Raw genomic sequence first — 24,097 nt, forward strand, 5'->3', positions numbered from 1 at the left:
CAACTAGAGGATGAACATGAACATATTATATTTTTATCTTTTTTATTGCTGCTCATACATTATATTTATATTCTTATAAACAACATAGTTTGTTAAAATTTTATTTTATTGATGTATTAATGTATTATTAGTTAAATATTTTATTGTAATTTTTCATTCAATCTGGCAGGCTGTATACCTTCTAGGTTCCCTAAACAGGTGATAGGGTATCAGGCAGTTTAATAATTTCCATAACACATACTGTAAACACATCGATCGAATACAGTTTTCAGTCTATGATACCTTTCAAAAGACTGAGGCCGACCGGTCGACTGTGATGCTTCACCAGGTGTTTGCTTTCTGCGGAGTTTGAACACGCGGCAGCCAGCCTGCTGCGTATATAGTGCGAACAAGGACGCACGGAGGATCTCATCTGAGTGGTAGCAAGATGGTTATAAAATTAGAGGAAACGGATGGAAGAAAGAGAAAACTGAACATGAAAAATAGCCAGTTCTGAAATATAAATTACCTGCGCACGCATCCATAGTTTAAAGCACAGTCTAATACATACAGTCACACAACTCATACGTGAAAAATATGCCAACATTTGACAGCTGGCGCAACAGTAGCCCTCTAGCGGCAGGCAAGTTAAAAGTGTGCACACGACATATGACAACACATCAGAAAACGGGTTTTGCGTAATTTATTTTATATGTTTATGCTATACAATGAGTGTATATGGTTCTTATTAATTCTACTTTAGAACCCTGGAAGAATTTCACACGCAGTTAATCAACAAGTTTCAGAAGCTGGGAATAAACGTAATTCTTTCTGCTCCTTACAACTGAATCATGGCCCTGATCACGTATCATGGTTTGAAATAATATAATTGTTCGTGCGTGGTCGGTTAATTCAATTCATTCCTAAATATATTTATGAATCATTGGAACTTTGTATTTCCTGTGAGAAGAGTAAAAATTAGTAGCTTCAAAATTGTAGGGCATATCTCGTAGGGTACATCGCGTGGTAAACTCCTGTCCCTATTTCCTGAGAAATTAACGATTTTGCATACCGCAAATTGGGGTAAACTCGGCCGCTGAGGTAAACTTGAAAATAAAGAAAAGGGAGAATTTAAACATTAATATGAAGTTCATTATTTTTCCATTTCTTAAGAACCGGTATTTCCTTTATTATTTCGAGTCACAAATAGTGCTGATGTTATGGTTTAAATTTTTATGGCAAGTTTACCGCATTTTACATTACATTTACAGTTTTCACACATAAAGCCTAATTTTAATTTATCCTACCTATATAATACGTAATTTACATGCAATTAATGTTAATATGACGTAGGTGAGAACAAATAAATGAACACAATTTTGTTGAAAAAATTGTAACTTCAATTAACTCAGAAAATGTAGGCCTAATTTTATTTTCAGAGCAGAAGTGGTGTAAGTTAAAAATGGGTAATGAGGGATTAAAGTAAATATTCTGTAAAATACAGCGCAAAGTGGCAGTTAATATTGAATGTATTTAAACTATAAATAGTCAGTGAATAGCACGAAGGATATATTAATTGCTACTTTGCGCTGTATTTTACAGAATTTTTACTTTAAACCTCATTACCTGATTTTGACTTACACCACTTCTGCACTGAACGGCTCAAATAACCACTGGGAATGTAAAATCGACACCAATAACAGTCATGCAAATTATTACAGAAAAGATTGCTTTTTATATTAAATTTAAAAAGGCTCTTTTATTTCTTGAGAACTTAACACGTCTGCCACATGAATCTACACCAAACACATCAGAAATTTATCGACAAAGTCTGGATTTATTCAAGAAGTGAATATTTTGCAAAAGGATTACAATACTCCATGAATTCTTGCAAAATTAACACCATGATACCTACTTGAATGCTATATAACATTCTTGAAAAATATAAAGAAAAAAACACGAATACAAAAATTATGGAATTACTTGCATTAAAAACTGTAGATATATTATCCAAAATCGGAATGGTTACACACTTACACATATGATCTCTGCAAAAAAATAATATACTGTAACAGGTATTTACTTTGTTTTTATTTAAACTGTCCTTCCTTACATACAAATAGGTAACTGATAAGTAATAAATGTTTTATAGAACACAATACGTAGGCTACCTACAACGTGGATTATTGGTTATGACTGGGTTATGATTTTCTCTTGGTCTTTAAGGGAATCTGAAGAACGACAAATTCGGAGATTTAAACTTGTAGTTACTGCAATTTTCGTCATTGCACACATTGCCTTTATTCCGAAGCATGATTAAAACGTTATTATAACATCTCGCATCCCTTTAAAGCACGTGCTGGGTGTATAACCCTATGACCAGTGCCTTGCCTGCCGCTTGGGCGCTAGTGTCGCGAATGTTGGCAAAAAAAAGTGTTGAAGTTGCGCGACTGTATATATTAGACTGTGGTTTAAAGCACTTGCTTTTGTTGAATTGTTTACCGAGGGTTTGAGAAAACATGTATCGGATACGTAGAGAAAAATAAAAAAAAACACATAAAAATTCAGTGGTAAATTGCTACCACTGGTTACTCCCTGTGGGCGCCCTTGAGTACGAAGCGACCGACCGCACGTATATCATAATGTCTATCAAGCTGGTCGGTCCTTTACGTGTTTCTTGGCCGAAATAGTAGTCATTATTATTATTATTATTATTATTATTATTATTATTATTATTATTATTATTATTATTATTATATAACAAAGGGCTGGTTCCCAGTACTTATTTCCTATTCATAGCAACAGCAACAAATTGTCAAAAGTACAACATTCAACCATAAGGATATACATAAATATACTTGGACTTCTCCAGATGGATTGACACACAACCAAATCGATCACATCTTGATAGATAAACGGAGACATACTAGTATAGTAGATATTCGAACTTTCAGGGGTGCAGACTGTAATTCTGACCATTATTTGGTGATTGGAGAATTAAGAGAAAGATTGTCAGTAGCCAAGCGAGTAGAGCAAGAAGTTGATATTACTAAATTCAATATTTTGAAATTAAAGGACGAGGAAGCTAAGCAAAATTATCAGGTCGAAATTTCGAATAGGTTTGCCACTTTAGAAAGTTGCGACGAAGTTGAGAAAGAATTAGATGTTAATAGCGTGTGGGAAAATATCAGAGATAGTATCAAAATTGCAGCTGAGCAGAGCATAGGTTATTATGAAACTAAGAAAAAGAAACCGTGGTTTGATGAAGACTGTTGCATGGTAGTAGAAAGAAGGAAACAGACAAAATTGAAATTCTTACAGGATCCAGTTGAGGAGAAGAGAGATAATTATTTCAATGAAAGACGGGAAGCAAGTCGTACACTTAGGAATAAAAAGAGAGGTTACTTGAAGGAAAAACTGAATGAGGTAGAAACAAATAGTAAGAATAAAAACATTCGAGATTTATATAAGGGTATAAAGGAATTTAAGAACGGATATCAGCCAAGGGTAAACGTGATCAAGGATGAGAATGGTGACTTGCTTGCAGACTCTCCATCAATCCTAAACAGATGGAAAAACTACTTTGCGCAACTAATAAATGTACATAGGCCAAACAGAAATGATCGGGACGAAATTGAAATACAAACTGCTGAGCCATTTATACCCGAACCCACGCTTTCAGAAGTCGAAATTGCGATAGAAAATCTGAAAAAGTACAAGTCTCCAGGTATCGATCAAATTCCAGCAGAATTAATACAAGAGGGTGGAAGTGCATTATATAGCGAAATTTATAAACTTGTACTTGCTATTTGGGAAAAGGAAATTGTACCAGAACAATGGAAGGAGTCCATAATTGTACCTATTTTTAAGAAGGGAGGCAAAACCAACTGTGGTAACTTTCGAGGAATATCACTTTTGTTGACGTCGTACAAAATTTTGTCCAATATCCTTTTGAGAAGATTAACTCCGTACGTAGATGAAATTATTGGGGATCATCAGTGCGGTTTTCGGCGTAATAGATCGACTATTGATCAGATTTTTTGTATTCGACAGATAATGGAGAAAAAATGGGAGTATAAGAGTACAGTACATCAGTTATTCATAGACTTCAAAAAGGCATATGACTCGGTTAAGAGGGAAGTATTATATGATATTCTTATTGAATTTGGTATTCCCAAGAAACTAGTTCGATTAATTAAAATGTGTCTCAGTGAAAAATACAGCAGAGTCCGTATAGGTCAGTTTCTATATGATGCTTTTCCAATTCACTGCTAAAGCAGGGAAATGCACTATCGCCTTTACTTTTTAACTTCGCTTTAGAATATGCCATTAGGAAAGTTCAGGATAACAGGCAGGGTTTGGAATTGAACGGGTTATATCAGCTTCTTGTCTATGCGGATGACGTGAATATGTTAGGAGAAACTGCACAAACGTTTAGGGAAAACACGGAAATTTTACTTGAAGCAAGTAAAGCGATCGGTTTGGAAGTAGATCCCGAAAATACAAAGTATATGATTATGTCTCGTGACCAGAATATTGTACGAAATGGAAATATAAAAATTGGAGATTTATCCTTCGAAGAAGTGGAAAAATTCAAATATCTTGGAGCAACAGTAACAAATATAAATGACACTCGGGAGGAAATTAAACGCAGAATAAATATGGGAAATGCGTGTTATTATTCGGTTGAGAAGCTCTTATCCAGTCTGCTGTCCAAAAATCTGAAAGTTAGAATTTATAAAACAGTTATATTAGCGGTTGTTCTTTATGGTTGTGAAACTTGGACTCTCACCCTGAGAGAGGAACATAGGTTAAGGGTGTTTGAGAATAAGGTGCTTAGGAAAATATTTGGGGCTAAGCGGGATGAAGTTACAGGAGAATGGAGAAAGTTACACAACGCAGAACTGCACGCATTGTATTCTTCACCTGACATAATTAGGAACATTAAATCCAGACATTTGAGATGGGTAGGGCTGGTAGCACTTATCGGAGAATCCAGTAATGCATATGGAGTGTTAGTTGGGAGACCGGAGCTTTAGGGAGGCCGAGACGTAGATGGGAAGATAATATTAAAATGGATTTGAGGGAGGTGGGATATGATGATAGAGACTGGATTAATCTTGCACAGGATAGGGACCGATGGCGAGCTTATGTGAGGGCGGTAATGAACCTTCGAGTTCCTTAAAAGCAATTTGTAAGTAAGTAAGTAAGCAACAGCAACAATTGGAAAACTCACGAAGCACGTTTAGAAGCTCAATTTGTCGTGGTCGTTGCCAGGTTACGGATAGTGTGATGGCGGCCACATGGGACCGACTGCCCGAACTCATCCTCACACACGTGTACAGCTTTCTAGACCGTCGGGACCGCGTAGCTGCCAGCGAGGTGTGTGAGGCCTGGAGCCGAGCACTCAGAGCTCCCTCAATATGGCGCCACGTGTGCATACGCCTCGACCGCGATTTGCTGCAGCCTCCAGACCCACAGGTTGCCAATAATAAAATCGTAATAAAACTGTCGCCGATTGGAAGCAAGAGGGAATATTTAAAGTTGCTCATAACAAGTTATCATAGCATAGGATTCTGTAGGAAATAAAATATTTCAACTACAGCAGATGAGTTACTGTTATTGCAAGTTATCTTGAATCTTACATCCCCTAAGTCTGTCTTTCGAACTGCTCGGTACGGCATGTATATAACTACAACGTCTTTGGTACTCATCAACGTAACGGCACGGCAAGGATGCCCCTCCCTCGGGTAACGTGACTCTTTTCAGAAAACGTTGGTTCTTACACTTTACGGCTCTATACTGTAAAAGAACTTGGTTCAATACAGACATCAACTCACGACACTCCGCTCTTGAGAGGAGAACATAGCTTCGTAGCAGGTTTTAATTAACTTATAATGAGTAAGTATTTAAATATAATCGTGTGTACATTCCTCCTCTCCCATCTGGGCCGGGGACCGGCAATGGCGGAGTTACTACAGCTATTTCTATACATTATCTAGGCCTACATGACTTACACCTACGGCTGATATGTACATATTCTTATAACAATATTTTACAGGCTTATTATTTGAATTTACATTAATTTACAATTATACACAACCCATATCCCTATCATTGTTGCCATCATCGTTATGGTCTTCATCGCTTGATCCAAAATTGATTATTATTTTGTCAATGGCATCATCCATTCGGAATTATCTTCTTAATCGTAGATACTACTTTCTGAACAAGGTAGAATTCTTCGATTGTATCCTGAATGACATGTTGATCGAAGTCGTCGACTTCAACTTTACACAAGTCCTAATTCTGGAATGAAATACTATGTTTTGCAGAACTGTAACAAAATAACTTACAACAGTACCGTAATTCATTATGTCGCTCTCAGTACACACACTATTGTACATAACTATTATAGCAATAATTTCTAAACATTACATACCTATTCTTTCCCTGAGTAGTGTGAGGTTCAGTCGGTTGTAATTCAGTATTGTTCTTAATTCTCTTCACGGAACTAATACTTTTGCCAGAGTATTTAGCCGCTCTCTCATATTCTTTATCAAGAGGTTCCAGTAAACATTTGTTTAATTTTTCTTCCTCTCAGCATTTAATTATATTTGCGATAATTCCTCTTTCTCTGCTGTGGATAACAGCGTTACTTTTTGTCCGCGGTGGTGTGATTTCACCATAATTACTACCCTGTGGTTGCTGCTCCATGTTAACACTACTGGTACGCAGTGAAGGAAATAGTTGTATGTTTTTTTGACAAGAGATTATGATGCGGAGCATGCGCAAACAACTCAGTTGGCTCCACCCACGTTACGCGCTTCCTTCCCTCTGCCCCTCTGTCCCCGCTCAGGAAGTTCAAGATAACTTGCAATGACAGTACTTTCTGTTACCGGTATTTACTTTTAACACAAACAGAAACACTTTTCTGCCAGGACATAGGCCTACATTTCAGAGTAAAATTTCCTTTACATTTCTTGAAAGAGCACATAACATCTAGGGAAAACTGAATCTCAACTCGCGCTAATAAATATCACCGATTTATAATACATTGAATCGATCATGGATATAATTATTATTATGATCAAGATTCAAGACAAGCAACTCAATGCGACCAAGAGTTGAGCCGTATCGAATGAGGATAATAATTATTTTATGTATGGTATTCTCTATCCAGGATTCTATCCCAACCCCCTCATCAGAAATCTTAATTCACACCCTGCCAATACTCCACACATCACTCTCATTCTGCGACGTCCCGAGACAGAACAAATAAAAAATGGCTGAAATATTCGTGCTTAATTAAGATTGCTGCTGTACTATATCACAGATTTCCTGTTTCCGAAAGAACAGTCAGCGACCGGCCAATGGCACATTGAAATACCTGAGTAAATACGATAATTGGCAGAGAAGTTCTGCTTTCAAGTTTCGTGTCAAGAGTAAGAAATATTAACCCACTAATAATGTAACAAAATTGTTTACGTGGATGATTACACAATTCCCTATGATTGGCAGATTCGCGGGTTATAATAAGCCGGATCTTACAATATAACCACAGTCTAGTACTAATTTATACAGTCACGAAGCTTGAGTTGTGAGGGTGCAAGGAACAATAGACTGTGCCGGTACTATTTCGCATTGTCTGTAATGAGGCGATATTAGCGATCCTAGTGGTTAGCAACTATGTATGGATGCATATTTACTACGTATTGAGCTTCGTGACTGTACATACTAGACTGTGATATAACTACGTATTTGATCTTATAGTATAATCCATAATAATTATTAAAATATTAAATAATGTCAACGGATTGATTCTATAGACTGTTGCTTACGAGATTATACTCTCGTAAGCAACGCTCTAGACCAGGCATGTCAAAACCCTGCACATTGTGCAATCGCGCACATTGTGCAGCGGTCTGTGTGCACTGTTCGTTTCCTATTCCCCTACCTGGAGGGAGTGAATCGGCGTGGACGGGAGCGCGACAGGGCTGTACAGTTCGGTATCTGCAGTTTCAGATAAGTTATCGTTCCAGGAACACAGTATGTCCTGCAACCCAGAAAAACGAAAATCCTCCAGTCGATGCAATCCCGATTGGCGCTATATGTTTCTTAGTGCAGAATATCGTGGAGATGCACAGTGTTTAGTCTGCAAGAAACAAATGGTATGTAAGAAATTCAATATTCAGCGGCATTATGAAATGCACCATGAAGTGGATTATAAAAGTTACCAAAGCGAAGAGAGGATAAAATTGATTTCTCACCTTTCAGAAGACGTAAGTACAATTTAGAGGACCTAAATATTTTCTATAATTTTCTACACTTTATTTATACTTTTAGGCATTAACTAAATAAACGTTAATAATTGTTAATTAGTCTATATTAATTGCTTTCAGAATGCTACTAACACTGTTGACTCACAACCTAATCATCATGAAAGCTGCTTACGTGTTAGTTATGAAATATCTTTGAAAATCGCAAAGAAATGTCGTCCGTTTACAGAAGGGGAATTCATTAAAGATTGTATTACCGATGCAGTGCATATAATGTCCCCTAAGAAAGTTAAGAAATACAGCTCGATACCTTTGTCGAAAATACTGTATCTAGCAGAATAAACGATCTTGCCGAAGACTCAGAACGTCATTTGAGAAGCCTATGTAATAATTTCGTTTCTTTTTCGCTGGCTACTGATGAGAGCACTGACGTATGTGATACGGCTCAGCTTGTTGTATTTATTAGAGGAGTGGATGAAAACTTAGAAATTACGGAGGAATTTTTAGACTTAATTCCTCTGAAAAATACAACAACAGGTGAAGATATTTTCAACGGAATCGTAAAATCCATTGAACGTGTAGGGCTGTCTTGGGATAAATTGACGTCCGTCACAACTGATGGTGCCCCTTCTATGACTGGAGTGAAGCAAGGTTTCGTAGGATTATTAAAACGGCATCTTGAATTAAATAATTTCAAACGTAACATAATAGCTATTCATTGTGTTATTCATCAAGAAGCCTTATGTGCTAAACGTGCAAATATTAAACATGTGATGGATGTAGTATTGAAGTGTGTAAATTTCATGAGGTCACATGCTCTAAATCACAGACAATTCAAGGACTTTTTGGAATCAATTGAATGTGACTACACGGATGTTCCATATCATTGTGAAGTTCGGTGGCTAAGTCGCGCAAAAACTCTCGAAAGATTTTTCAATTTGAGAGAGTACATTTCGGAATTTATGCTTGGGAGGGGCAAAAATATTCCTGAATTAGACGATCCTACATGGGTTCAGGACTTGGCTTTCTTGGTGGACCTCACGAAACATTTGAATGATTTAAACTTAAAACTACAAGGGAAAGATAAACTGAGTTGTGATATTAATGATGCAGTGAAAGCATTTAAACTTATGATTTCCTTATGGAAAACACAAATAGAGGATCACAATTTTACCCATTTTCCCTATCTTCGGTCGCTGAATGCAAGAGTGGACGTCCAGAAATACATAACCATTTTGAGCAGTGTGAAAGATGAATTTGACAATAGATTTCATGACTTGGAGGCACTGCAATTGAAGTTGGAACTCTTCACTATGCCATACTCTGCAAAGCCTTTGGACGTTTCTTCCAGTTTGCAACTTGAACTAATCGACTTACAATGTAATTCAGAACTTAAAAAAATCTACATTAATAAAGATATCACTGGATTTTACAAGGCACTTGAACGAACACGCTACCCACAATTTCATAAATTTGCAGCAGAAATGATTTCTATATTTTCCAGCACTTACACTTGCGAACAGTTTTTTCCCCTGATGAAGCAAAATAAATCTGGAGAGAGAGCCCGACTTTCAGACGAAAATCTCCGCTATGTAGTGAGACTTTCTACAGCTAATAAAATAGTGCCAGATATAGAAAGAATAGTATCTGCAAAAGTGAACATTGTGCCTGATAATGAAGCATCGTCATCCAAGTCGGACCAGTAAATACTGTGTTCACAATACGTAATTTGTGTTTCATTGTATCTTCAAATTTACAGTAGCAAAAATTCTTAAAAGATCAATTTGAAACATTTTTCTAAGAGAGATGTTAATTTTAGTTCACTTAATAATTCAAATGTTGTGTTTTTTTAATCTTTATTAAAGGAATATGTAATTGTATGACATATCATTCCAAGGCTAATTGTTTTTAGGGTAACATTTTTTCAATGTTTAGCTTACTATGTTATATTATAGACTATTTTGGAACACTTTGAGAGCAGTCTGTTTTTTCAGACGTGAATTTTTATTTTTTGTTATTATTATTTGTATTATTATTATTATTATTATTATTATTAACAAAAACTTTTTGTCATTTCGTACTCACGAAAAACTACTTCCATAAAATTTAACTATTCTCTTAACAACGTCTGTATTATTAGGAAAAATTCTATTAAAGATCTTGGTGTATTACTCGATTCTAAATTATACTTTCACAATCATGTTCCATATATTTATAATCATTCAATAAGAATGCTTGGTTTAATAAGATCTATAACTTATTCTTTTTCTACTCCAGAGTCACTATTAATTCTATGCTTTACTTTGGTTCGATCTAAACTTGAATATGCATCTGTAGCCTGGAATTCCATTACTTCAACTGATTCGGTTAAATTGGAAAATATTCAAAGAAAATTTATTTCCTTATGCGCTTTTCGATTTATACCCAATTCCTCTGACTTTAACTATGAGATTACCTGTAAATATTTTAACTGTTGTAGCCTTTATTCTAGACGTCAAAATCTTGATTATCAATTTTTTTGCAAAGTTATCAAGGGTGATATTGATTGTGAGTCTATCATAAACAATATCAGCCTTCGTATTCCTACAAAAGGTTTAAGATTTCAAAAAAATATTTATAACAGAAATTCAAAATCACTTTCTCCAGTCTGTAGATGCATAAAATATGCCAATTTGCATGGGCACAATTTAGATCCTTTTAAGGTATAGTTTCGTTTTGATTATTAGTATTTACTGTTCTTGTTCTCAATTTTATTTATGTATGTTTTTGTTTATTTAAGATATTTATTTTGTTTTTGCACCTTTGTATCTTCTGTTTGTGTTTTGTGCTGAACTATAATTGGCCTCTGGCTATTGTTCAGCACACAAATATTAATAATAAATAAATAAATTATTATAACTACATTATGATTACATAGGCCTATGCCGGTTTCCCTTCAATTTATAAATGTTCCTGCAATTTCTTTCCTTATTATTATTATTATTATTATTATTATTATTATTATTAACCATTTTTTTAACTTATGTAGCTAAGTTTTATAAAATTATAAAATCACCTCTCATTCTGATAGGTGGATGAATTATTTGCCGCTCAAATACTACCATTTACTCAATGCGTACTATTGTATTACACTCGCTCAAAAAACTGTACACGCGCAATTCAAAAGCGATCAGGATTTGAAAATAATTAATTTTCTTAGAAAATCACAATCCGCATTAGGTACAATGTAGAACTTTACACTTGTTTTGGGTATGGTGAATGATTGGCCTGTGAATGTGAACGCGTTACGAAAAATAAAGTGAGTCCGCAGACATAACGAAGACGAGAAATCAGGAATCATAGAAAATGATTATTAATATTTCCTCAATCAAATATAGCTAATAATTATTTTAAAACGGTAGGATTTCATCAGCCCATGTCAAGCTAATAATGTTGTGACAGTTTAGATTAGGTTAGTAAAGTTTTCAGAATATATTCGACAACGCTTATTTCTTAATCAGTAGGCCTATTGTCAAGGGAAGACAAAACGTGAGTTTCTTCTCACACTGCCGTCAAAGGTTAAACGACTTACGACTTCCATTTGATAAGCTGTTAAGTTATGAAACTACTGAGCGAGGAATACCTGTGAGGCTCTTGAGGTTGTAAGGGAGCAAGAAAGAAACTATTTGCAAAGACGGAAACATTTTCTGGAAAAATATAATGGCAAATTTTCCATGTTACGTCACTGTATCATGTTGATATACTTCCAGTAATTTATCTTTAATTTTTAATCCAACACCAGAAGCGCAGAATAGATTCTTGTACACCCCTCCAGCTAAGAACTGATAAGAGCAGCGTGTGAATGACGCAATCTGCACAGACAGACGATCCCGTGCACATATACTGCACATTCAGTGCCTCGTTTTTGACATGCCTGCTCTAGACAGTGTTCGAGACTTCACATCTGGGAGTCTGGAAAGCAACTCAAACATAGTAAGAACCTTGTAATAGAAACTGGCTTAATATGAGATGTGAAATCTATTGAAATACCAGGGCAAAAAAGATATTGGAAAATACATTATATATGAGAAACTCCACATTCCTTCTAAAAATGTGTAGTACATTTTCTCTGAGAAGTGTGAATGTATAGATCAGAATGGCTTTGTGATGATGATGATGATGATAATGATAATAATAATAATAATAATAATAATAATAATAATAATAAATCGTGAAACGAGCGGGCCTGGGTCCAAATCCTGGTTGCGACAAGTTACCTGGTTGAGTTTTCTTTCCCGAGAAATTCCCTCAACACATTAAGGGTAAATGCTGGGTAACTTCCGGCCCCGGAACCTGGACTCATTTCGCTGACATTATCACCTTCATCTCACTCAGAAGCTAGATAACCATCGCAGTTGATAAAGCATCACAAAAAATTAATACTACTACTACTACTACTACTACTAATAATAATAATAATAATAGTCACTAGCCACAGTAATGTTAGTTTTTCATTTCTACAGTTAATAGAAGATGCTACAGTACTTGAGCACTACTGCAGCTTCGAATTATACCGTAATTATAATTATCGTTTCAGTTGAAACCGAAGGAGCCGCTAGCTGTTCATCTCATACGTTTGTTCGGCCAGCACATGCACCGCATGGATCTCATGTGGACACGACCCCTAGCTGCTTCTCTGCAAATATTCCCCCGCCCCCGCATTCCTCGTGGCGCACAGGTATGCATAATATTACTTGTTCTCTAGTGTGAGGATGTAGATTCATTCATTCATTCATTCATTCATTCAGTGTTCTGCCCAAGGACAGGTTTTTCACTGCAAACCCCGCTTTATCCAATCTTTCCTATATTCTGTCTTCCTCTTTGTCTCCACATATGATCCATATATATCTTAATGTCGTCTAAGCCACCGGCGTGGCTCAGTCGGTTAAGGCGCTTGCCTGCCGGTCTGAAGTTGCGTTCGGGCGCGGGTTCGATCCCCGCTTGGGCTGATTACCTGGTTGGGCTTTTTCCGAGGTTTTCCCCAACCGTAATGTGAATGCAAGGTAATCTATGGCGAATCCTCGGCCTCATCTCGCCAAATATCATCTCGCTATCACCAATCTCATCGACGCTAAATAACCGAGTAATTGATACAGCGTCGTTAAATAACCAACTAAAATTTAAAAAAAAAATGTCGTCTATCATCTGATATCTTCTTCTCTCCCGAACTCTTCTCCCGTTCACTACTCCTTCCAATGCATCCTGCAGTAGGCAGTTTCTTCTCAACCAGTGATCCAATCAATTCCCTTTCCTCTTCCTGATCAGTTTCAGCATCATTCTTTCTTTACCCATTCTTTCCAACACAGCTCCATTTCTTATTCTGTGTGTCCGCTTCACACGTTTCATTCTTCTCCATATCCACATTTCAAATGCTTCTATTCGCTGCTCTTCACTTCGTCGTAATGTCCATGTTTCTGCCCCATAAAGTTCTACACTCTATACAAAGCACTTCACTAGTTTCTTCCTTAGTTCTTTTTCCAGAAGTACGCAGAAGAAGCTCCTTTTTCTATTAAAAATTTCCTTGGCCATTGCTATCCTCCTTTTGACTTCCTGGCAACAGCTCATGCTACTGCTTATAGTAGGCCTACACCCCAAGTATTTGAAGCTCTCTACTTGCTCTACTGCCTCATTTATAATTCGCAAGATTACCTTCTTTTTTTCTTCCTATAACCATGATCTTTGTCTTATTTGCATTTATCTTCATCCCATACTGTTCACAGCTGTCATTTAGCTCCAGTAGCATATTCCTTAGTATCATCTCCTCTTCTGCTAATAACGCCATATCATCAGCAAATCTTATGTACTTTATTCTTCTTCCTCCTACTATCACTCCTCCCATGTTATGAAAACAGTGATAACTGAAAAGCAGTTAGTGATAAAAAATAATGCCAGCATGTAACATGAACTAAAGGACACAGCATCGCCACTAATCGAGAGTAGGTGACGACACTGGTGGCACCGGAGAGAAACTCGACAAACTGATAAAGAGGAGTTGAGACTTAGCGGCTGGATGAAAGTTCAGATGATGTCAGTCGATCTACAGTATGGTTCGCATATTTTCCATGTCGTCAGAAGTTTTGGCGCATCAGTATATTTCCAAAATGCGGACATGTCATGATACTTTCAGTGTGTTGTACTCCCTGCAGGTCGAGGCGGGCGTGGCCTTCTTGTCACTCCTACGTACGAGCGATGTTCAGATTCAAGCACTATACCTCTTTGACTGGGTCTACAGCTATAAGTGGGAAGGTCGCAGTAAGCTCCTTTTTGCGCTTACCATTTTCCTAAGGTAGGTAAATTTGTTCTTCTTAAATTACAGTCATTCAACCAAAGACATAATGATGATGATAATTGTAAGTGTAATGTTATAAATAAATAGATAGACAGACAGACAATGGCAACCTTTGTCTTTATACTCTTTGTAGTACTCCTTATACAGTGAAACCTGTTCAAGACGGAAGTGATATGATCCTAATTTTTTTTTCAGTTGTGGACAGGTTTCCGTATTATTCAGGTGTTACATTAAAATGGAATTTTTTATCATTCGTATACATGAAAAACAAAATGACATGTCGCAAACTGCAAGGAGTAGAAAATATTACATTTAACACTACTCACATTAAATCAGTCTTCCGTCGCTTATTCCGTTGGGGAATCATATTGATGAAAATAGTATCGTAACTCAACCATTAGTCATTAAACACTACTAAAGTTTACTAATCTCATTCAATTTAATATCCAAAACAATACTATAATACTGTATTGTATATGACTGCACATTATTAATTAATTGGACTAGGAGCCATCCATTAGAAGGTTTGAATTCTGCTTTATGTAATTTCTGTCCCAGTTCAATGGCTTGCTTTGCAGAATAGACATGTTCTTTGAAAGGTCATGAAGAACCCACTCCCACATCAGTTCATTTATTTTCACATAAACAGTTGCGTTCTGGTTCCTTTTTATGTCAGCAATATTGGCCGCAAGCCACTCACTCATTATGATCTTTATTTTTTAAAGTGTCACACCTGAGTTTTCTACAACTGAACTTAACATTATTTTACATACACTGCGTTTCTAATTTTCCTTTAACTCGATAACTTTTACTTCATCACTTAATGTTAATGCTACATTTTACGCAACTTTTTTTTTTTTTTTTTTTTTTTTTTTAACCAGGCAAACACTACACTTGCGCTCTGTCTAGCTACGACAGTGTACGAGTGTGAAGCATTAAAAATCTTTGAAGGGACTCGTCTGCCTATTCAACAGGGTAATAAAATTTATGACCGATGGCCAACACACCCTCGTACCCTCTAAAATTTTGCAAAGAAAACTTGTTTTTATCTTAGTGACCTATATATTTCGTATATTCCTTGAAATTACACACTGTTTCAAAATATAGTTACAAAATATAGTGTGCCCAAAATATTATTTCCGTTTTGAACAGTAGCAGGCAGTTTCTGTTTCCGCGTTGGACAGTTTCCGTTTTATTCAGGAAAAAATGCACATAATCCATACGAATTTCGCCGGGACCAATAAATTGTTCCGAAATAGACAGGATTCCGGATTATTCAGGTTCCGATTTGAACAGGTTTCACTGTATTATCATTGTGATAATTTTATTAATAGTGTCTTTGTGCATAATACTGAGTTCGTTTATTTCCCTTCATCCACTGACTGAAGAAGTCCTGTTCACAGAGGCCAATATTAAATGAGAAACAACAGAATTTGTTGTCCTTTTGTGAAGTACCTGTAGATACTTTCCCAAAAGTGGCAGCTTTCACTTTTATTACACAGTTATAGACTGTTCGTGATCATATTGTGAACTGACTGTCTAGAAATTTTAAAAGGATGGAATGACATAATCGTCAGTTCATAACATGGTTCCAAAACGTCCAGTAAAATGAACGATTTTGAAGTGAGTAAGATTCTGTAAGTTGAAGACAACATGTACGCAGTAAGACTTTTGTATAGCAAGTACGACGAAATTGACTTTATTCCCACAAAGTAGAAACTGGCAAAATGTATATTTTGTTGTTCGATAATTAAAAGCACAGTGACACAGTTTCTTCAAGCACATAGGTAATGCAACTAATTAATTTACTTCCATGAAAATAATTATGTCACATATAAAATCTTATAAAATATCAGTTTTTCTATACGGCGTAAATTACGTGTCATTTACGTAAAATATGTATCTTGTAATTTACGCGCCCAACCTGATCAGAGAAGTGCTGCCTACTTTGGACAAATAAGTGGCCGATAGAGAAAGATCAAGTCCTTATGGTGGACAGTCCATCGAAATCTGAATTGTAATCAGTGTCATGAAATCACCATCATCGTCATCATCATCATCATTACTGATACCACGAGGTCTATGACGTCATCAGAAAATAACTTGCATTCCATACAACAATTTTCAATTTATTTTTAACATTTACACAAAGAGAACGCCAATTTGATTCATTTAAGAATATTAATCCACAGATTTATGCTGAGCTTTCCAAAAGAGTAGGGTGTTTGAGACAAATTTTTGCTAATCTCCAGCATTTACGATTTGATACCGATGCTAGAAGTCCATGTGCAGATGGTATGACAGAATGTATAACTCGCCGAGATAGCCTACCTACACAATATTTCTTCTCTCAACTCGGTAATTAGAAATTCACCTCGGGTAGTTTATCCTCTTATGCCTAACATAGTATTTTTCAATTAATAACGACCTATTTATTTTCGTTTTCTTGGGAGAAATTCCCACATTTTTAGCAGAGTTCTAACACTAGTATTTCCCATATTAAAGCCAATTTCGTCATTCAGTTTCTTTCTTAATACAGTGATTGCTGGAACGCGTTTCTCGGTGATGTAAAAATCATACACTATTCTTCGCACTACACTTTCATCAAATGCGTATAGTTTCAGGGCACTTTTTCTTAATTGTTTTTTTTTTTTCTTATCCGACGTTTTGAAAGACTCATCGTTGCCACTCTCCATTTTCCTCGTTTCTGTCACAAATTTTTGGACACTACTACGGGACACGCCTGCAGCCGTTATCACTCACTCTTGAACTGTGTGTGTATGTGTGTGTGTGTGTGTGTGTGTGTGTGTGTGTGGAGGAATTTCAGTTCTCTGAGAAACTTCTTCAGACATAGCCTAAACACCAATACATTGTTTATAACTTCTTTGATTTGATTATGAAGCTTCTTCCCTTTTTTATTATGTTTTATTTAACGACACTCGCAACTGCCGAGGTTATATCACCATTGCTGGTGTGTCGGAATTTTGTTCTGCATGTACTGACATGAGCTTGTCGCATTTAAACACACTTAAATGCCATAGACCTGCACCGGGATCGAACCTGCAACGTGAGGCACAGATGGCCAGCACTCCACCGACTGCGATACTCAGGCCGACTTCTTCTCTTTTAATTCTGAAATAAATTGAGCCATTTTCTTTAGAATTGCAATTTAAAAACACTTCAACTAAACACAATTTGTCCACACCTGTGGAGTAATGGTTAGCACGTCTAACCGCGAAACCAGGTGGCCCGAGTTCGATTCCCAGTCTGGGCAAGTTACCTGGTTGAGATTTTTTCCGGGGTATTCCCTCAATCCAATATGAGCAAATGCTGGGTAACTATCGGTGCTGGACCCCAGATTCATTTCACCGGCATTATCACCTTCATCTCATTCAGATGCTAAATAACCTAAGATGTCGATAAAGCGTCGTAAAATAACTTTATACACATTTATAAATATCTACCACTGAATATATGTTTAAAACTTCTGTAATATAATCCAAAAATGATTCTATACAAGCACATGTTAGTGAGCGAGCGAACTACTGACAGAGAGAAATGTTTTGCAAATGGACTTAATGTCTGTCCAGAAACTGATAACTGCAGTTTAAATCTTAACGGTTGCGAAGCTTTCAGATCTTTCGCGGGAGCTGTACCTTACATTGGCATACCGAAGAACATGCAATTTGAAAATCTATCTTTTTCAATGACTCAACATAGCTAGCTGCATTTACTATGATGTCCCAGAATGATGGATTTTAAAGAGTGATAAGACCGTTAGCGTAGCTTCCCAGAAGGAAGTAAAACTGTGAGTTCCGTGCACTAGATTTACGAAACGCAATAGTAATATGCGTTACAAGAGCGGTATGTTGAAGTTTTCATGTTCGAGGAAAAGTTTGAAAAAGCGAAACGTAGTTGAGCTTTTTTAATTTCCGAGAATTGAAAGAAAACATACCGCTCGTGTATCGTACATTATTTTGTGAGAAGATCGTTTATTACATACCTGAAAGAGGAATTTCTAATTAGTTGCAATGGAATCTCCATCTTGGTTTCTGTTCAATGACGGCAAATTTGCAAAACAAAAATATCTATCTTCAACATTGTTGCTTTAAAATGTTTTCTGTGTTTACTATACTCCAGCAGGCCGTGATATACGTCTGTTTTTTTTTTCCCCCAGTCTATGATGAGTCTGGAATCTTGTTGATTTTTTCACGGCTTTCTTAATGTTACTTGCATCACGAATGCAGTAACTTTAGTGGAGTTGTAGAGTTTACTTAATTTGTGCAAATATTTAAAAACAATAATTAACAGTACAATTTAGGTGAAATTGCAGTGGTAAGTTTCCAATTTATAATTATTACTATATTGAACGTCTCTAAAAATAATATGTTAAAAGCCTAAAGTAGTAAAATCAATATGTCACTTAAGCGGTAAGAAGAAGGAAATTGTTATATGTGTTAGGTTGGGAATACTGAATGTGGAATTTTAGACTTTCCGCGGTTTTGTGCGGAAACCAAGCAAATACGCACGATCTCGCACAAAATAATTCACTTTGTCCCTGATATAGGACTCCAGTATTTCTCGCCCACGTCAAATAACCCCAGCAGTGGAAAGCGTTGTTAAATGAAGCACTACCTATAATCCACTAGCATTTGTAGTAATGGGGGAAAAATGGTTAGGTTTCACCCTTAGGGTATCAAGTTACCTGGTCTTCCCTACCAACATCCACAGTGATTAGGCCTATCGTTTTTAGTCACGTCGGAGTAAAGTTGTCAGGTTTTCAAACTGAAAATAAGGGAGATTTTGGAATTGATTGTGGGATAGAAGATAATGTTAATGTTTAAATAATTTTACATATACGAAGATAATTGCACTGAAAAATATTATGTAGAGTAACATTCAAAGCATTATGTATATTTACAATTTGATTTGGATTCATTCAGCAGTTCAACATCATCTTTATCATATCTGAAGAAATCTTTACAAGATAGATTGAAATTCGTAACGATTTGTAATTCAGCTTTAATGAGTTTAGCATAACTTCTGTTTCTTACATTTGTCCATTTGTTATTAATACATTTAATGAAAACGGTCTTCTGTGTGGGCTTTGGATACTGAATTTCGCGCCACTTTCACTGTCCAGGATGGAATAAATTAACACTGAAAGCAGGCTAATAAACATTGCACATGTAGGCTGCTCCTTAAGACATGGGAAGATGTCATGTAAGACAAGATGAAACTGTGTGGCCGATGGAACTCTTTTTAGAAGACGAAATTTACGCCACGGTAATTTACCAACACAAGAGGAAAAATAATAAACCGTAAATATTGAATGCAAACGAATCAGTAGTTTCAAATGTCATAGAAATTTTAGGAGAAAAAATGCAATGAAAAACATTTTAAAATTCTTTATGAAATAAGGGAAATATATTCTTAAATAATGATCCAGGAGACTGAAGAAAATGTACCGTATATGAAATAGGGAACATCCGGGAAATCGGGAGATGTGATAACTCTACCTCGGAGTAAGTGCGATCCGATTTTGTCGTGGCGTGTAAACTAATTACTGGCTTAACCCAATGTCCTTACAAAACACATGTTCATTGTCAAAACCGTATATAATTTTTCATACACCGATGAGTGTTAGGCCTAATGGGCGCAATATGCTGTCAATTAAAAACTCTATTACGTATTCCTGCTTCATATGAACCTTGATAGCATCCATTTGTCCTTGTTTTAGACGGTTCTTCAATCGAACACTCACCAAATCTCGTACACTAAAACAAAAGAACAACTGTTTGATTTACAGCTCTCAGAGGAAACTGCGCGTCCTCAACATACAAAATGCTTCCCTCAGTCTTGGAGAGGCAATGAGACTCCTCACGGCAGTTTCCCGGTCCTGTGGCAGTGTGCTCAAGAGCCTGGATCTTCGCGGGGCGTTCAGAGAGTGGCAGGTCCCTCACACTAGCCCTCGGTACCTCGCGCTCCTGGGCCACCTCACAGCGCTCTCCATCTTGCGATTGGACTACTCGGCTCTGTCCGATGCCGTACTCACAGCACTGTCTGTGTCAACAGGAAACTCCCTCACACAGCTGCAGGTGGCGATCCGAGATACTGACAACCACCAGCATGCCCTCTCTGATGGAGCGTGGAGTCATCTGGTCACTAGCTGTCCAAATCTGCGCGTGGCATTTAGTATCGGTAAGTAGTACGACATGCAGCATTAAAACATGGTTGTGGACATTGGGTCAATTAAGTTAAACTTTTAACGACATCTAATAGTGGAGGATGAGCGTAATGGATTCCGCAGATATAAGGTACGTTGAAAAATGATAAGACCAACTGACGAAACTCGTCATATTGACGCAAGTAGGCTACATCAAATTATATGACCTGTATACTGTGGCAATTCCTCCATGAAGGATACGAGGATGATCCTACAGTTTAATTTCGTGCCTCTGAGGTTATAAAACATTTTAATTACAAATTTTGATTTTCAATGCGTCCCGACGTAATAATTTCCTTCAAGCTTCCACTTTATGTCGTGAGTTGTCGCCACTGCACAGCTCAGAAATACAGTAATTTCCGAGGAACCATCCAAATATCTTACAGCAAACGATTTTTTCTAGCAGTGAAGTTAGCGGATAGGTAAGGTGCGGAGGGAGGGGTATGGCTTGACTTTAATCGCGTTTGAGGATGTGACCATGGATCCTAATATTACGACCCTTCTTTCTGGTTGGTGGAGACCCTATCAGAGACTACGATAAGAATTTTCAAGTATCCTTATAGCCTTTTAAAATGCAGTTCATTGGTCATTTTAAAAGAACAGAATAAACGAGATAATAATTTAAAATGATATAATATAAAAAATAAAATGAATAAAAAATAAAATTACATAAAAATAAATAAGATAAGCTATAATAAATACAAGAATTAACAGGACTTTCAGATGATAGGACAGCCGAAAGAATATCTGAAGTTATATTTGGTCATTTAGAAGAATTTAACTATCGGTATAGCAAAAAATTAATTGCGCAAACGTACGACGGAGCATCGGTAAATATCGAGCAGTACAATGGCTTAGGAGCCATCTTCGCAACTAAAAAGGGGAGAAAAATCGAACTTCACAACAAATAAATTGCCAGTTCCAGAATGGCGGGTCAAAGACTAATATAGGTCTAATTGTATTGATTTTACATGCTCTATTATTATTATTATTATTATTATTATTATTATTATTATTAGTTTCTGTCTTGGTCATCAGTCGTCAATCTCATACTCTACATACAAAAAAATATCACGAGTCGCCACTGCCTGTATCGTAGGGCTAGTTAGAAACAAACGCATCCATTGTATGCAAGTCGGAAGATAGAAAATAGTCCTTTGCAAAATGATAAGACTAGACTGAATACTTCGTGACCTTCATACCCATATACTTTGCTACAGCTATGGAGTGAACAGTCTTCTGTCTGTTGTGTTTGTGAAGTGCACGAATAAGTAAGTTAATAAGTAGCATAGGTCGGAAGGCAGGGTTGTCCAGCTTCGATCAAGGTCGGGTTAAAGCCTACAAAGAAGAAGGATGTTCGTCTCGGGAAATAGCAAGAAGTCCACACCTGTGGAGTAATGGTTAGCGCGTCTAGCCGCAAAACCAGGTGGCCCAGGTTCGATTCCCGTTCGGGGCATGTTACCTGGTTGAGGTTTTCCCTCAACCCAAAATGAGCAAATGCTGGGTAACTATCAGTGCTGGACCCCGGACTCATTTCACCGGCATTATCACCTTCATCTCATTCAGATGCTAAATAACCTAAGATGTTGATAAAGCGTCGTAAAATAATGTACTAAAAAAGAAAAGAGCAAGAAGACTTGCAGGTCACCATGTGTGATAGGCTCTAAATAATTTCCTGAAGCTAGGAAATAATTATGGAACGAAAAAGTCGCTTGGAAGGCCTCAAAAACTTACTCCTCGACAGAAGAGGCATGTGATAAAAGTGCTCAGTGCTGGTGGATAATCGCTGGAACAACTTGCTCGTGATCCCACTGTCAATGTTCACAAATCGACGTTGTCCAGGCTAGTCAGACAAACAAACATGCTAAAGTACAAGAAAAGGAAGATGCAACCCCGTCTGATGGTCCACCATAAACAGAAATGTGTTGACTGGGCTAAGAAACACGTCACCTGGAAGGAAGAATGGAAGCATGTAATATCCAGCGATGAAAAGAAATTCAACTTGGACGGTCCTGATGGCTGGGATACTACTGGCACGACAGCAGAAAAGACGAGGAAGTGTTTTCAAAGAGGAAAGTCTCTGATGATCTGGGGTGGATTCGGGATTCTTGTGTTCCCTGCATGTCATATGGAAGCCATAAACTATCAAACATTGCTTGAAGAGCACCTTTTACCTGTTGCAGAAAAGATTGGGACAGGGAATTGGATATTCCAGCAGGACAATGCAACCATCCACACTGCCGGATCCACAAGAGATTGGTTTTACTACAAAGTTGTTAGTGTCATGGAATGGCCCGCCAATTCCCCAGAGCTAAACTCTACGGAGAATATATGAAGGATATAACGATGAAAAACAATATGCCAGTGTGCAGGAATTAAAGATCTCTATTATATCTGCATGGAATGAACTTTAACTCTCTGTGTTACAGAAGTTTGGAGAGAGCATGACAGATCGTGTGTTTCAGATAGTTCTGAAAAAAAGGTGCATTTATAGGATATTAATGACACGTGGTCTTATCATTTAGCAACAGGACTGTTTTTTGTATTCATTAGCGTCTGAAAGGAATCCATTTGTTTGTAACTATCATATGATGAAGGTTATATAATTTGATGTATACTTCTGTTAAAATATATTTTATTTCAGTTTTTCTCTATAAATAACGAATTGCATCAGTTGGTCTTATCATTTTGCAACTAACCTTACATGTTTGCCTGACGTTGTGCGATCTTTGTATGTTTTCAATCAAAACACAGACCTTATGACTAGCAGCGATTATGTATGCAGTTTCTTCTACGAAGAAGTAGGTACTACATGATATTGTATTCATAGTTGACTCAAAATTAAAATATCTTACTGCAGGCGCATGTGTGGCTGAGTGATTTTGGAAAGGATCGGACGTTTCTACGAATCAAAGAGCAATGTAATGTAAATATAGTGACCTACAAAAAAAAAAAAGAAGGTTCACTTGGTTTAGATGCTCGAATTTTAGTTCTTGTGTTCGTATGCATAAACAATGCAGAGTTTTCAACCGAGTTTTTTAGCTCTGTAAAATTACAAAGTAAAAGTGACCAATACATTAAGAATATTTGTGGCTGGGCTTTTTGTTCTTGATGACAAATGCGAAATGTGACGAATTGCACCAAGAAGTATATGCAGATTTTATCATTCATGTAACTGATTTATGACAGTAAATTTGTCTCGAATTTTGGCTGTTTCTGCGATAAAATCGAAAAAGGGCATTTAAAAAAAAGTGATTTTAAAGAAATATAGTAGTTTTGCAGATG

General features: G+C 36.7%; 1 protein-coding gene across 1 annotated transcript in view; it reads left to right on the plus strand.

The window, feature by feature from the left end:
- The first annotated feature begins 5,256 nt into the window (after positions 1–5,256).
- LOC138702256 (F-box only protein 39-like) overlaps positions 5,257–24,097 on the plus strand; it is a 28,652-nt gene continuing 9,811 nt past the window's right edge. Inside the window, exons 1-6 of the mRNA XM_069829840.1 lie at positions 5,257–5,557; positions 8,796–8,914; positions 12,093–12,230; positions 12,835–12,975; positions 14,444–14,583; positions 20,396–20,787. Of these exons, the coding sequence (XP_069685941.1) occupies positions 5,272–5,557; positions 8,796–8,914; positions 12,093–12,230; positions 12,835–12,975; positions 14,444–14,583; positions 20,396–20,787 (1,216 nt within the window). The 5' untranslated portion in view covers positions 5,257–5,271. The remainder of the gene's footprint in view (positions 5,558–8,795; positions 8,915–12,092; positions 12,231–12,834; positions 12,976–14,443; positions 14,584–20,395; positions 20,788–24,097) is intronic.

Source organism: Periplaneta americana, chromosome 6, assembly GCF_040183065.1.
Source record: "Periplaneta americana isolate PAMFEO1 chromosome 6, P.americana_PAMFEO1_priV1, whole genome shotgun sequence".
NCBI classification, from domain to species: Eukaryota; Metazoa; Arthropoda; class Insecta; order Blattodea; family Blattidae; genus Periplaneta; species Periplaneta americana.